Consider the following 15,222-nt stretch of genomic DNA (forward strand, 5'->3'; position numbering starts at 1 on the left):
TGTTATTATTAATATTCATATTTTATTATTGTTGTTGTTGTATATAATGTATGAAACATGAGTTATTAACAATATTAATACTACTACAAATATAATAGTAATTATAATAGTAAATAAATATTAATTAATAAATAAAACTATTTTTCTAATAATAATTGGTATTATTCCTGTTCTTGTTGTATTTAAAGATTTGTTATTTAATTATTTAATAATAAAATAATAATAATAATAATAATAATAATAATAATAATGCTGTTGTATAATTTTTTCTCGTATAATAATAATAATAATATCATTGTTATTATTATTTATTACTATAGCTGTTGTTGTTTCTAATGTATTTTTATATATCATATAATTAATAACAATAATCATATAAAAATAATTTTATTGTTTTATAATAGTAGTATGAGGTTGTAGTAGTATGAGGTTGTAGTGGTGATGATGATGATAATAAAAACAATAATAGTCATAATAATAATTATTATTATTATTAAATATTATTTACTATGTCTATATTTATTGTTGTGTTTTTCGGCCCCCTGCGAATATATTCTTTGAACCTTGGCCACAGAGGAAAAACAGCAATTTTCATTCTGTGTAAGTTTACTTGTTGACCACACTGTGGCTAAAAACGACCTTGAGGACAATCAGAGTGCAAGTGCCCCTTGAACTCTGGGTGTGTTGTTTTTCTGGTATAAACAAACTAAGAAAAGTAAGGAACTAAGATTTATGTATCCTGGGGGACAGTGGTGTGTCCTGCAGTGAACTGTGGTAAAAGCTCTTGCCTCTGTCCCCCTTTATGTGTTATGATACAAACACACATTAATCAACACTTGTCACAACAGTGTTCTTTTCTCCTTGTTTTCCTCATTTGAAAATATGAAGCCTGATAAACATATTTCATAGACACTTTATGAATTGTAAAGATGTCCTACAGACACTTTGTGGAGCGAAAATGACAGTATATTCTGTTTTAACAGAAAATACATAACATTGTAGAAATAAAATGAGTGAAGCCATAACTTCTTTGAGGTTTAAAGAACATTTTTTCATTCTTTTTGCTTTTTTGTTGTTTAACGTGCTTGTTTTGGTAGTAAAAATGACAAACAACAGTATATTTGTTTAATCTCCTATCACCTGGTCACACACAGTCTGGCCTGCTATCATAGGAAGTGGGTGAAAGGCTGTACAGTAATCCTCTAAAGCAGATACAGAAACGCTCTTAGCTGCTTAACACACGTAGTAAACGAGAGGAAGTTCAGCAGGGGACGAGCCATGTGGTGATTTCAGACAGCATTAGTGCTCAGAAAACATCTTATGTAACATGTTGGTCTTGTCTTGTTTGGCGACTGGCTTTTTTCCAATCCCAGTCTTTCTAAATGTTCTTTGCTGCACCTTAGAACCCTATTTCATTGTATATATATATATATATATATATATATATATATATATATATATATATATATATATATATATATATATATATATATAGTAGTTGATTATACTAGGTCTTCTGGTTATGTTAGGCTTCTTTGGATCATTTTATTGGTTCCAGGCATCACCTGTTACCAGAAGGTTCTAGGTTTCTTCTCTCCATTTGTGTAACCACTGAACTTCATAAGGATCTCCTACAGCATCCAATGAATAAAGGCATCAGGCTATAAAACCTTCAAAGAACCCTTATTTTTAGGAGTATGATAGTGTAAAGTATGTTCACTATATTGAGTGCTTCAAAATTAAGTTAATAATAAATAAACTGGCCAATCCAATGACATTTTTTTATGTTTGTCAGCATGTTGTCTCCTAGAGGAGTCATGGTTGAGACCTGGGAATCTTGGGTTTTCAGGTTTCTTGTTTAAAGGCTCTCTAAAACAGAGGTTTTCAAACCCAAAACCCCTAAATGAAGAGATAATGATAAAGCAGCTATATATTTTCAGATTCATTTTCAAAAATAATTCATTTTCGTAATCGATTGGCATTTGATATTTCTGTACAAAAATACAAATGTTAAAATATTATCTGGAAAATATTACAAATGCTAAATTATTAATATAGAATTTATAGCACCTTCATAATAAAACTGGTCTTTAGGTTGCAGAGGTGCCATAAATTAAACTTGATTAAGGGTCTGTGAACCAAACGTTAAAAAAAGAAAATCAAAAATACAGGAAAAAAATTAATACTGTGAAATATTTTTAACATTTAAAATAATGGGTTTTTATTTTAATATACTTTAAAATATAATTTATTTCTGTAATGCAAATCTAACATTTCCATCAGTTATTACATCACATAGTTCTCAGAAATCATTATAATATGCTGTTTTATTAGTATATTTATTAGTGTTGATCAATATTTTTTTAAACTTTTTTGATTCTTTATGAATAAAAAAAAAAAAATTTATTAATAATATAAATATTTTTCTAACAATATAAATTATCATCATTTAATCAATTTAATCTTAGCTGAATAAAAGAATTAAAAAGAAGAAGAAAAATGTACTGACCACAAACTTTTGAGTGGTGGTGTATATTGTTAGGAATGATTTCTATTTAAAATAAATGCTCTTCTTTTTAATGATTTATTCAGTCAAGAATACCAAAAAAAATATCACACGTTGCAAAAAAATATTAAGCAGCGCAACAGCGGAATAATTTCTGAAGGATCATGTGACACTGAAGACTGGAGTAATGACCCTGAAAATTTAGCTTTGCATCACAGGAATATATTAGATTTTAATGTATATTAAAATAGAAAATGTTTGTTTACATCGTAATTTTTTTCCTGTATTTTTGATAAAATAAATACAGTCTTGATGAACATAAGAAACATCTTTAAAAATTAAAAAAAATCTTACTGTTTCCAAACTTTTGACAGGCAGCGTGTGTGTAGTATTATTGTAGTGTTTTTTTTTTTATTGTATATACATAATAAATATACATACATGCAAAAATTATATATATATATATATATATATATATATATATATATATATATATATATATATATATATACATGAAATTAAGAAATGCTTCATTTCCCTGTTTTCCTCTCTTTCCCCCTATTCTTTTGTTGAATAGTGCGATGAATTAAAGGTCATCAAAAGGCAACTTGGGCAGCAGGCGCTGGGCATTTCTGCTCTAAATTGGCATTGCTGCACTGTTAGTTTGTGTTTTGTCTTCATTTGTAGGTGGCTTTAGATAGAAACATATGCTAAATAATAATAGTGCAGCAGCACTATTTACTACTACTTACAATACAAGACCTCGCATACATGGCCAATTAGACCCTTTTTTTGGGGGAATATCAAAATCGAAACTATTGAGCATAATATCTTAGAAAACGCTACACCCCAAATTAGCTCTGACCAAAGTTTTGCTTTCAAGTTCAGAAATATTTGGCGGTCACTGAGTCAGTCTACAGCTGACAGGTCTGTGTTTGCCCTCTGTCATTACTTAATCACCCACTGGCCCTCTTCACCGCAGTACAAGTATCAAACTTGGCTTCTACCAAACCATATAAAAACAAAACACACGAAACGTCAGTAAGCAATGAAGAGGTGAGTGAGCTGAGACCGATTTGATCCCCCCCACTAAAAATACACTGCGTGACTTCATACAGCCACGAGTGGAAAACAACAACACCTTATGTGTAAGCTGCTTCCAAGATAGTCCTTAACACATCTGTCTGTCTGTCTCTTACTATAATGTGGCTGTTTGTTTCTTCATCAGAACACATTTGTAGACATTTAGCATTGCTTCGCTTGCTCACCAGTGCATCCTCTTCAGTGAATGGGTGCCGTCAAAATCATTTTAGGTTAAAACTGTTGCTTGCAGATGAAATACGTGCATTATTGTGTACTTATGGTGCATCTTTGCCAGAAACGGTGATGTTAACCTTAAATTTCTTAATGATGGATTTGTTTCTAACAAACAGACAGTTTTACTCTTGACGAGATGTTAACAGACGGACTGGAGTGGTGTGGATTACTTGTGCGTGTTTTTCAACAGCTATCGGAACTCTTATTCTGACGGCACCCATTCACTGCAATCGTGCAATGCTACATTTGTCCTGATGAAGAAAATCTTTCGTTACTTTTTGGGTGAACTTTTCCTTTAACGGCCAACCCGAAAGCACCTTGTATTCCCAAGCAGGTCGAAACTCTTATCTTTAAATGTTGTTTTGACCTATTTGAGCGCCTATTATCAGTTCTTATTGTACTGAATAGACTTGTTTGACTTAAATGTGAAAGCCTTGTTGTGTTCTGTCATGATCTATGGGCACACCCTGGAAAGGCTGCTAAAAAAGAAAAACAAAGGCTGGTTCAAAGTCTTACTTCACTCCCATACCTTTAAATCACGCTGGTTAAAAGTTAAGCTGAGGTACAGAAATATTTTTGGAAACCCGTAGCCTATTTACGAACGGAAAAGCACGAATAGATGGGTAGTTAACATGTTATCACATTTAAATGTGTGGTATGGAATTTGTCAGTATTTTAATCTCATATTAAACTGCCAGCAGTAATCTTTTCAATTTAATCAATTTATTGTATTATAGTGCTGTTATTAAAATGTGAAGCAAAAAAAACATTTCGTTAATGATCTTGCTTTTGCAGCTCACTTTCTAAATCAACTTTCTTTTGCCAGATGCGCTGTGATTACAGCACCGCTGCAAGAGTTAAAGTTCCCTCAGTTGACAGAAGCAACCGTGTGCTTCAGTAAAAGCTGTTCATTGACGACAAAAGGCAATAGTCCTGCCTCCATCGACGGCTCCGCCAATCCCAGCGCGTGGAGCAGACGAGCCTTCAGTAGCCTTCCCCAAATCTACTCTTAAAGCCCACAAGACAAGATCGTGTGACAGCGGCGTAATACTACAGAGACGAGAGCATGATCTGCCATGAGACGCTTCATGTCTCAAGGGCACATTTAACGGCTAATGAAGCATTCTTCAGCAAAGAGAAACGGATCGTACTAGAACTTTAAGCAGCACGGATTAATGCGAGCGATTTAGAAAGGTAAGTTTGCTTGTTTTTATTTTTTTCACTTGCGCGTCGAGTAGTCGCGTGGCATGCGCGGAAACTGCGCGCAACGTCGAAACGCGGGGCGCATAATGCAGAATAACAACAATAATAATAATAAAAATGCACGATAGCTTGGAGCAACTGTGCATTTATGCAGTCTAACTATATAAAGGCAGGGAGATTAACAGCTTTAGTGGGTAAACAGGGCCGGGTGATCAAAAAATATATTCAAGCTTTATGCAGTAGTAGGTTATCGCATAAAGCAAGCACGTCGTATTGTGCATATTTTATATATTTAATGCTTTGGTAATAATTTAGTACAATGATGATTATAGAATTTAATCTTACTTTTATAACATTGCACATTTGAAAAAAAACAACAAATAAAATAAAATAAAAACTTTTATGTTAAAACTGCCTGAAGTTCGTTCATTGCATGTTTCGAGCACTTTTTACAACTGATGAAGAAAATGTGTTTGATTTTGAAAACTTTGGCAGAAATGTCAGTACGTGATTAGAACAAATTAGATGGGGAAACAGATATGAAGTTTAATAATAAGCAATTAAATGGAGATTTAAACAGATTTTAAGGTGTCTAAGGGTATTTGAAGAAACACTGTCTCCTGAGTTTGCAGTTGACACATGTGGGTGTTGACACTGCCTGTAGATGTCAGGGTTATTATCGGTCATTCTGCAACAGACAGGGGGCGCTAGAATCACCCCCTCGATTAAACTCCTATAAAAGTTTCCAGTATTGATTAATGAACTACTTAATCCAAGCGTGAAGAAGCCTAATGGAAGTTCTGCAGACTTAGAACTCTAGTGTAGGTTTTAAGGTTGTTATAGGCTTTTATTTTATGCTAAGAGAAAGACTGGGTCTAGTTGACGCTCAGTGATTTTATATTTTTGTGCACTACCATTTACATTTACATTTGTCTACTCCATATAGTGTGACAACATGGCACACTATTGGCTCAACATGTCATGTGTTTATTGAGCTTCATCGCAAATACAAATGTTTGTGTCTGTTCAAAAGTATTCACTGGGATCAAAAGTTTGACAACTAACCCCAGTCAACCTTCTATATACTTATTTTACTTCTTAAATGATAATATGTGTAAAGCCTCTGTTGGAGTGGCTATTACATTGCTGTAGCTGCAAATTCTTTTTTTTTTCTTTTTAGTGCATGGGCCAAGGAATGTTATAATGAAATTACTAGCTGCAGTATTGAAGTTAGGCTTTGGCGGTCAAATTCCCAGAAATGAACAATGTTGCCTTCTTGAATATCTTACAGTTGATGTGCAGATAGCAGCATTACAGTAAGTCTTTCACGCTAACAAGAAAAACACCTCAGAGAGAAACCACACATATTTTTTATGCATCAAGTACACCACATGCCAAAAAAGGAGAAAACATTTACTGAATGTTCAATAAGTTATTGAACATAGTTTATTGATTAAATTGTGAGTTGTCTCACATATAGCAACGTCATTTTATGTGCTCCTTTGGCAAGAGTCTTGGTTTCCAATTATCATCTGTTTCCAATCGAACAATAATTTGAGACTCGTTGTGTGCAGACAATGCTATCTTGTCTAAATGGTTTAGCTTATAGCAAGACTTGTAGTGAGGGAGTAACATGTTCACATCCTTATTTTAGAGTTGATGTATACAGCTATTACACTAAATTGTTTCCAGTGTCTCACACATCCACAAGGCAGGGGATGATAATAGCTTAGCCTTTAGCTGCTTCTTGGGTTTTAAATGTTCTTGTGGAGTGGAAAAGAGTCATTGAAACATAATTCAGCCTAACACTGAGTTTGTTTACATGCATAGTAATACTCTACAGCTGGTTTTTGCAATGTCATTGAATATTTAAAGGATTAAATGCACATTGCACATTCCCTCTGTCTTTGGTGTGTGTATAAATTGCCAAGGGTAATTGTAGTCTGGCTACCATGTATACAGGACATGCTGAATGAATTCAAGCAATTTACTCTAGGTCTGTTAGTCCCTTTTGCAAAGCTGGACTACAATGAATTCAGTAGGACCAAACCCTTTTACAAATTATTGTTTTCATCAAAAGTGTTCTCAGGATTGCTTTACTTTGAATGTTACGCATCTATGAAATGTCACATTTTTCTAATCCTGATTGTGTTTTTTTGGGGTTTCTTATAGACTGAAAACCTGAATCATTCAAAGCAGGGAACTGCAAAAGTGGTCACTGCACTTTGGACAGGCAGTAGCCAGGAATGGTGGATCACCTGCTGCTTGATGAAGAGACTTTCTTTCCTTACACTTGTTTGCTGCCAGCCCACAACCCATCGGATATGGTGACAGACGAGGGGGTGTACCATATGCTTCCATCACCATTCTCAGAGGATAACCTGAGTGACTCATCTAGCCCACGTTCCTGTTCCAGCCCTGAGTCACAGGTGTTGGGCTCTAGTTGTGGGAGTAACTCAAGTGGAGAAAGTCAAGATGGCCTCCTTGACTTCCTTCACTCTCAGTCCCTAACACTGAGCCAAAACTCACCATCCTCCACCACCGTGTCTCCCATGGTCCCTCCTGTTCTTCCCATGGGTCTGGCTTGGGAGTCACGACGGGACCGCACCACCAAAGAGGAGTGCTTTGAGTTCCCTGTTTTTCCTGGAGATTTGGAGGACCATGCAGGGCTACTGTTTCAGCCCACTCTGGAGGAGATTGAGGAGTTCCTGGAGGAGAACATGGAAGTGGTAGCCTTGAAAGAGGAAGCTGGAGAGGGTCTAGTGTCCTGTGAGAGCATCCAAGGACCTGCATCAGAACCTTGGGCTCAAAGCTTAGACCAAACAGTGCCTGTCTCAAGTAACATAGTCGACGCCAACTCTGATCCCAAAAGTGCACAATTCACAGGAGGGGCCGCCACAAATCCTCAGGACATGTTGAAAAAGGAGGACTCTTCTGGGAAGGTAGTGATGGTGGATAGTCCTAGTATGCCTGTGATCTTACAGCTCCAGCCCATTCAAATGAAACAGGAATTGAGCCCTAAAACTGCCCCCTCACCACCAACACCACAACCTGCCTCAGACATCAAAATAACCCAGCTCCTTGTCAACATCCAGGGTCAAACGTTCGCCCTGGTTCCTCAGGTGATCCCACCGGCAAGCCTTAACAGCTCTTCCTCCAAGTTTGTCCGTATTGCCCCAGTTCCCATTGCCGCTAAACCCTTAGGTCTAGGGGAGAATGGAACAGTTGATGGCCAGGGAACAGGGCTTGTAGTTGGAGGTCACAAATTCCAGAAGAGCTCGGTAGCTGATCTTATTAAAATGCACAAGTGTACTTTCCCTGGCTGTGCCAAGATGTACACCAAGAGCAGCCACCTAAAGGCACACCTGAGGAGACACACTGGCGAGAAACCATTTGCCTGCACTTGGCCTGGCTGTGGCTGGAGGTGAGAGTTCTGTTCTGTTCAGTACAGTTGTGTTTTTTGTGAGGTTAGATGTCAAGGTCTGCATGTGTATGAAGGGCTTTCACTCCAGCAATTTGTAGTTATTGCGAAATGAGTATAGTACATCATTATCTTTGTTGACCATCCATTAATGGACTTCAAACAGAGACTAAGTAAAGCTCTAGCATGTGGACTATCCATTTTGGACAGGCATTTTGTTTCATGTAACATCAAGTTTAGTTTAGAAGTTTCTAGTAATCCTGAAAATTAGCTGGTTCTGGTGTGTTTAATTACGATCTGGTGTAAACTCTGCATGATATTGGCCCTCTAGGGTGTTGAAAAAACTAACATTTTAATAGAGAAATAGAACGAGTTTGATTATTACCTCAACTCTCTTATGCTGCAAAGTTGCAAAAAGCTAAATAGAATGCAATTAAGCATGCAAGTGGTTATTCTGTACCACTACTCATTGTAAACTTTAGCTTGTTACTGTAAACAAATATATAATAAATATATAATAAATAATAATATAAAAGCCGATCGCATTATTGATAAATGTAGTCTAGTTAGTAGCTCTGTTACTTTTAGGTAGTTACTCCCCAACACTGCTTGATAATGACTTTGTATTGCAGCTGTAAAATTTCATTCACAATTTGTCCTTAGATTTTGGGTCTTGTTTTGTGTTATCTCTGCTGTTTGGAGATTAGATAAAGTCTTTGAAGAGGCAGACTTTGCCCTATTCGCTGCTTCATTTGTTTACTCTTAGTCTATGTCCAGCTTCAATCTCTGAACAAGGCCTGGACACTGTTTAAAGTGCACCAGCAGTTGTAGTGAGGTCAGGATTGACAGTATAGATAAAGCTTAAAGTGAATAATTTGGTTCTTGTATTTTTTTCATTCTTGGGGGTGCTAACTCTTAAAGTGTAAGCTTGAATTGACTGCATGGGTTACCAAGTTTAAATAACTACATTCCTCAAGCACTTGGTACCCCTGATTCCCAGATCAGACCCTTCCCAGAAGATGCTGATTATTTAAAAAAATCCAAAATTGGATTGGCTAGTTAGAACCGTCAAGAGAGAGCTTCTAGCTAAGTATGATAAGACTTAGTGTTTCAAGAGGTCTGTTGTTATCAGTGACCTTGGCTAGCCTTGCTTCTGGATAGCAGTTGGCAGTGACTGGCCTTCAGCAGTCTGCGAGTCTGACTGAGGTCTCCGGGACACTGTCAGGGAATGGATGTAGGGAAGAAAGCAACAGAAGAATGCCCCATTGGCTGCCTCAAGCCTGGCTGCGGCAATGCTTTGCCAGCATTTTTAGCATTCCTATGGTACTCCGCAAATAAAATTGTCCTAGTGACACAAACACACAAAACCATACTCACACTTAGACTAAAAATTTCTTAGACCTAAAAGCACACACAATGGCTTTAAACATGATACTTGACTAGAAAACACAGCAGTTGGCTAGATGATAACATCTTTGCACACACGTCCTGTTCTTTGCTATTCCCCCATGCAGCTGGAAACAAACAAGGAAGTACTTTTTTTATACAGCTTGCACACAAAGGTTAATAGAGGACAAAACCTGCATGAAAAGCTTTATTTCAACTAATAGTTTGCAGTATCAACATGCGAGTATGCTTGAGCAGACCAAATGCTTTAGCATAACTCTTTTTGTTTTAAAATGGAAAATACAGATTTGCAAGGTGGAATCAAATTAAGAGAGTACTTATAGTTGGTTACAAAGGAATAGCTTTTCGACCACAATGCAAAAATGTAGGTATTTGAATAGAAGTTAAAAGCATGTGCTGTGGAGCATGCTGGAACAGCTCTGCTTGTGAGCTCTGACGTCGAACAAGGAGGGGCATCCCATCCCATCCCATCCCACAGGGCAGCAATTAGTCCACCACCATCCTATCCCAACACACTTCAAAGACTTGCTCGCATACCATACATGTGGCATTTTAGAATGTACGATACATTTTCAGTCAAAAAAGGCATTATGGTTTAATTAGCATTACAGTTAGCATATGTTACATGACTTATTTGTCTTCTCTTTTGATTATGAAATGAGAATTTTCTTGTTAGTTTTGTTAGTCGTGCTATCGCTGCAGGGGGTTTATTTTTGGATCCAGCACAAAGTTAGTGCATTACTGTTAGCATAGTTACAACTCTACCGTTCCTGTCTAAGCTTGTTGTAAAAATTGAAGAAAAGTCAAGCAGGAGAGAGAGACACTGGTTTTTATAGCCTTGCAAATACTCTACACATGTTCCTGGGACATTAGAAACAGATACTGCCTATGGCTTCATATGAAACCATGGCATGGGGTTGAGCAAGAGTTTGTTGTCCTGGTTTTTTCATTTCAAACAGAAGTGAACACTATCTTCAGGTGCTTATTATCGAGTACAATGTCTATTTGGTAGTATAAAGGTGTAAAGTTGACAGTTATTTTTACACCAGAGATGTAATACAACTGATTTCCCAGGAGTCTCTTTTACTTTCTGTGCAGGGTGTATGGCATAACTTGAGCAAGAGAGAACTGCAAATTGAGTTATGGAAAATGCTTCCATATTTTCTAAAAAGAACCTGTGAGTTTTCCCTCTTCTGGGTCTTGCTTTCAGAAAACATTAACAGGCATGAATGTGGTGCAAATCTTCTTTTGGAACTTGAGCACCGGGTTAAGCGCTGGGTTAAATATAGTTGCTCATTAGATCTGCTCCAAGCTCAAACCATTTGCTGCTCAGTAGTGAAGACACTGAGCAATTGTTTGACAGTTTTATTTGACGTTGCATGCGCTCTGTGTCAGGGTATTCACCTCAAAGCCTGTGAAAGAGATTTCACTGTCACTGATTCTGTGCTTTTCATTTTGTTACTCAGTAACTCCAGCACTCTTTTCACCTTTTGTCTGATTTCACAGAGACGGTTGCTCTTACCAAATCACAAATATAAGAGAACAAAAAATGTGCTGTAGGGTTTATTATTGTGAGTAATGAGCTGTCTTGTCCAAATAAGCTTAGATTTATGATCTGTTTTGCTTAATATTCTATATTTCCATTATGTTTGTCCAGTGATTAACTAATTTAGGCACTGCTGTCTTGATTAAGTCAATGATAAATGTTGTTTTTGGCCTTTTTCTTCAATAATCTGATGCATTACTTCATGAAATAAGATATTCGACAAGAGAAACGCTGGGCTAAGATAGCAGAGTAGTGAAGAAAAGTAAAGGATACTTTAAAGGTGGTTTTAAAGGCAGCGCAAGTAGATGAATGATCATGAAGACCAACACAAGGAATATACAGACTAAATAAGGACCATGTTGACTTCAAAACAACTGTAACTGAAGCATTTAGGCCCTCTGCTTTTTTTAGACATGAAAAATACCAACGAAAGCAAAAAGCCATATAGTGCATTTTCTACAACCAAAGCTTTACAGTAAAAAAAAAAAATGAACTGGATCAGTGCACAACCATTCATATTTGGCTTTATCTCTGGATTCTTCTTGCAGATTCTCCCGGTCGGACGAGCTGTCACGGCATCGTCGGTCTCACTCTGGAGTTAAGCCCTACCAGTGCCCCGTCTGCGAGAAGAAATTTGCCCGCAGCGATCACCTGTCCAAACACATCAAAGTCCATCGCTTTCCACGAAGCAGCAGGACAGCGCGCACTGCACACTGACCCCACACAACCCCCCGCCATGGAGAGAGAGATAAAAAGACCGAACGAATGGATGAAAGAAAGTGAGAGAATTCATTCAGAATTCCGATTCATTTGTGGTACTGTGATAATTTATTATATGAGGCTTGGATGAACTGAAGAAGAGTTTGTTCTGAAACTGTTACTTGACTCATCTGCCTCACGGATGTCGTAAGCTTCGTAGATTGTATTTTTGTAGCGTTCATGATTGTTTTCTATGTTTCAAGAACAAATTTGTTTGCAACATGTAACGTTCAAAGCATTTTTTGTTGTACTTTTGAGGTATGAATTGTTGATGTATCTGCCAGTCATCAACATTCCTTGTTCAAAATCACGATAAAGTCACTTCTTTTTGCCAACATAACGTGTTTAGCTCCTCTAAACCAAAAAAACTCGGGTTCATTTGAACTACTGATCAATGGTAGGACTGTGCCATTATAAGCTATTGGCAAACAGAGGCTTTTCCTCTTGACTTTCAGTTGTATGCTAGCAAACTGTGAAACGCCTCCGGACAGACCATAGAGCGAATTGACGGTAGTCAAAACACGCACATTTGACGTATGTGAATGGGCCTTCTGATCAGTATTGAATTTTTTTCCCTTACGTTTTAGTTATATCACAAAACTTTTTCATTTCAATCGTCGTCTTTGTCATTGGTTGCTTTTAAAAAATTAAAACAAGATACCTTCTTGGCCTTTCTCTAATCTTAATGTTTGCAGCCGGGGCCAAGGCATTCGTGGTTAAGTGTTTGCGGTTAGAAGTTATTTTCGACAGCAATGTAACACATTTCATATCTGAAAAATCCAACGATCCGAGTCAGTAAGTTGATAGCTAAGCTAGGTCAATACAGACGATCAACCCTTTCTAACCTGCCTCAAAGAGTCCTTTTGACCTGGGACTATCTGCCAAAACGTCTCTGCGAGATGAGCTTGAATGACAGAAACTGGAATTGCAAGGTGCTAACCGGTCTCAACCGCGAGCTCCCGCACAGGGGACGCTTGCAGGTCAAATCCTCCTGCTTGGGAAACGTAGTCTGAGACGCATTTGGAGTTCAAAGAGGACATTCTTCATGGGAACTGTAGTCATGGACACAGCTTGACTACTGATAGAGCTCGCTGACCATGTGTTCGCGAAAGAATGCGTCGTAATATCCAGTGGGGTGCTGATAGTTAATGCTAATATTTAACAAAATTATACAATTGAATTGGATTGTAATGAGAGCTTTGTAACAACCTTGACAATGCAATCTGTATTATGCAGTCTGTTTTTGCCAAAACAAAAACCCAAATGGAAACAACTACAAAGTTACCCAGAGTGCCTCAGGTGATGAATCAACTCGTTGCTCTTTGTACTGCGCCAACAGGCACAACAGGCACCTATAGATGTGTTCACGTATATACACATACACTCAAGTATATACTTATCTCTTCTAGTTCTCTTACTTGCTCTACGAGTTGACATGTGCTTCGGAGGAATGCATAAAAATGATTATGGTATCGTTTTGCTGCTCTGCTTATAATATTTAGCAACTGTTGTGGTCAGGAAATCCGATCTCGGATCAGATATCGCAGAGCGGGAAGAAACCAGAACCACTCAGACCTCTCGAAGACCAGAAGAGTCCTGTAGGAATGAAGGAAAGACATTTGTCTGCCTACAGTATAGGGATTTTTTGCTGCTGTTTGTGCCTGTTTAACATACAAACCAGTGCCATGGAGGATAAATATCTCTCCAATTACGTTATTGTTGCTCACTGAAAGAGGTAACCACATACAATTGTTTGTTTTAAAGCCCCGAACATCTAAATGTAGTAAATGTACGTCACGAGTACACCCAGGCGGAGGTTGCGTACTGTTAGCGTTGCATTCCTTGCCGTCTATACATGAAATTTTTGGTGAAATTGGTGCTTATGGCCAACATTGAATGTATGTATACTGTATGTACAGACTTTGTACAAAATGTCGTTGGATCAGAGAGTACCGGATATTCTTCTACTGACGTACTCGCGTCTTTGATTGTATAAATGTCCCCTGTAAAATGTAAACCAATGTACATAATAACAATTCAATATATAAATATATATATATAAAATATTATATATTTTTCTTGATATACATCAGATGCATTTACAAATAAATTGAAAATAAGAACTTTTTTGTTTTTGTGTTGTCTTGTTTGTGTTTATGTGTATTTAATAGATGCTTCTACAGTTACATTGATTCCATATGAATGCACTGCATCAGCGCAAAGTTTTCATTTCTATTTTGAATTCCACAAGTGAGACTTTGCAGAACAGTTTAATTCAATAGTTGTGCTTGCAATGCGTCATTCATGCATTCAGTTTATACGCCTTAAAATGATTGACGGTCTCATACCAGTCGTCTAATTATAGTCGTCCCAATTTAAAAAAATAAAAATAAAAAACTATGCAAGGGGTTGAGAGAGAAAATGTGCCTTATAATTCCAAATCCTACTTTAAAACCACTCACTTCCTGAAGAAAGAATGCAATGAAGCACACATGTGCCTCTCTTTAACAGAGTATAAGTCAGCCAAACAGTGAAGGTTAAGATGTCATAAAAGAGCTTTAGTATGTGTTTTAAATTGTTTACAGATAAACCTTGCATATAGTGATACTAATAAAAGAACCTTGTTTAATTCATCATTTAAAAACAACAGCATTGTAATATAGTTTGTATACGCTAATTCCTATAAAACACTTATAACTCATGCTGTCCATATTATAATACATAAAAGTTAAAATGTACTCCCAATTTTTATAGCTCTATATATATATACACACTTATAGATTTATATTCTTATATATATATATATATATATATATATATATATATATATATATATATATATATATATATATATATATATATATACTATTAAGCTTTTCTTATATATGCATGTGTTTTTAAATATATGCCTATGCATTTATATGTTCATGATAAATATACACAACACACATACATACTATTGTAAACAAAACCTTTCACTTTAGATGTGATTAATAGCTATTGATTATATGACAGTATTTTTGACAGTTTTTTTTTTATCTATATTATACATTTTGGATACAA

The 15,222-nt window shown here is 36.5% G+C and overlaps 1 protein-coding gene across 1 annotated transcript; it reads left to right on the plus strand.

The window, feature by feature from the left end:
- Window positions 1-4,829: 4,829 nt before the first annotated feature.
- On the plus strand, window positions 4,830-14,286 carry klf15 (Kruppel-like factor 15). The gene is made up of 3 exons (XM_043224184.1): window positions 4,830-5,017; window positions 7,199-8,450; window positions 11,949-14,286. Exons 2-3 carry the CDS (start codon window positions 7,273-7,275, stop codon window positions 12,115-12,117), a joined length of 1,347 nt encoding a protein of 448 aa, XP_043080119.1. The 5' UTR covers window positions 4,830-5,017; window positions 7,199-7,272; the 3' UTR covers window positions 12,118-14,286.
- Window positions 14,287-15,222: the final 936 nt, after the last annotated feature.

This window comes from Puntigrus tetrazona, chromosome 23 (genome assembly GCF_018831695.1).
Source record: "Puntigrus tetrazona isolate hp1 chromosome 23, ASM1883169v1, whole genome shotgun sequence".
Classification (NCBI taxonomy): Eukaryota; Metazoa; Chordata; class Actinopteri; order Cypriniformes; family Cyprinidae; genus Puntigrus; species Puntigrus tetrazona.

What these genes read in the sequence shown, in the direction of transcription:
- klf15 (XM_043224184.1), top strand. Translation starts at nt 7,273, where the DNA reads ATGGTGGATCACCTGCTGCTTGATGAAGAGACTTTCTTTCCTTACACT. An exon ending in TGGCCTGGCTGTGGCTGGAG is followed by an intron (nt 8,451 to 11,948) that starts GTGAGAGTTCTG and finishes TTCTTCTTGCAG; the next exon opens with ATTCTCCCGGTCGGACGAGC.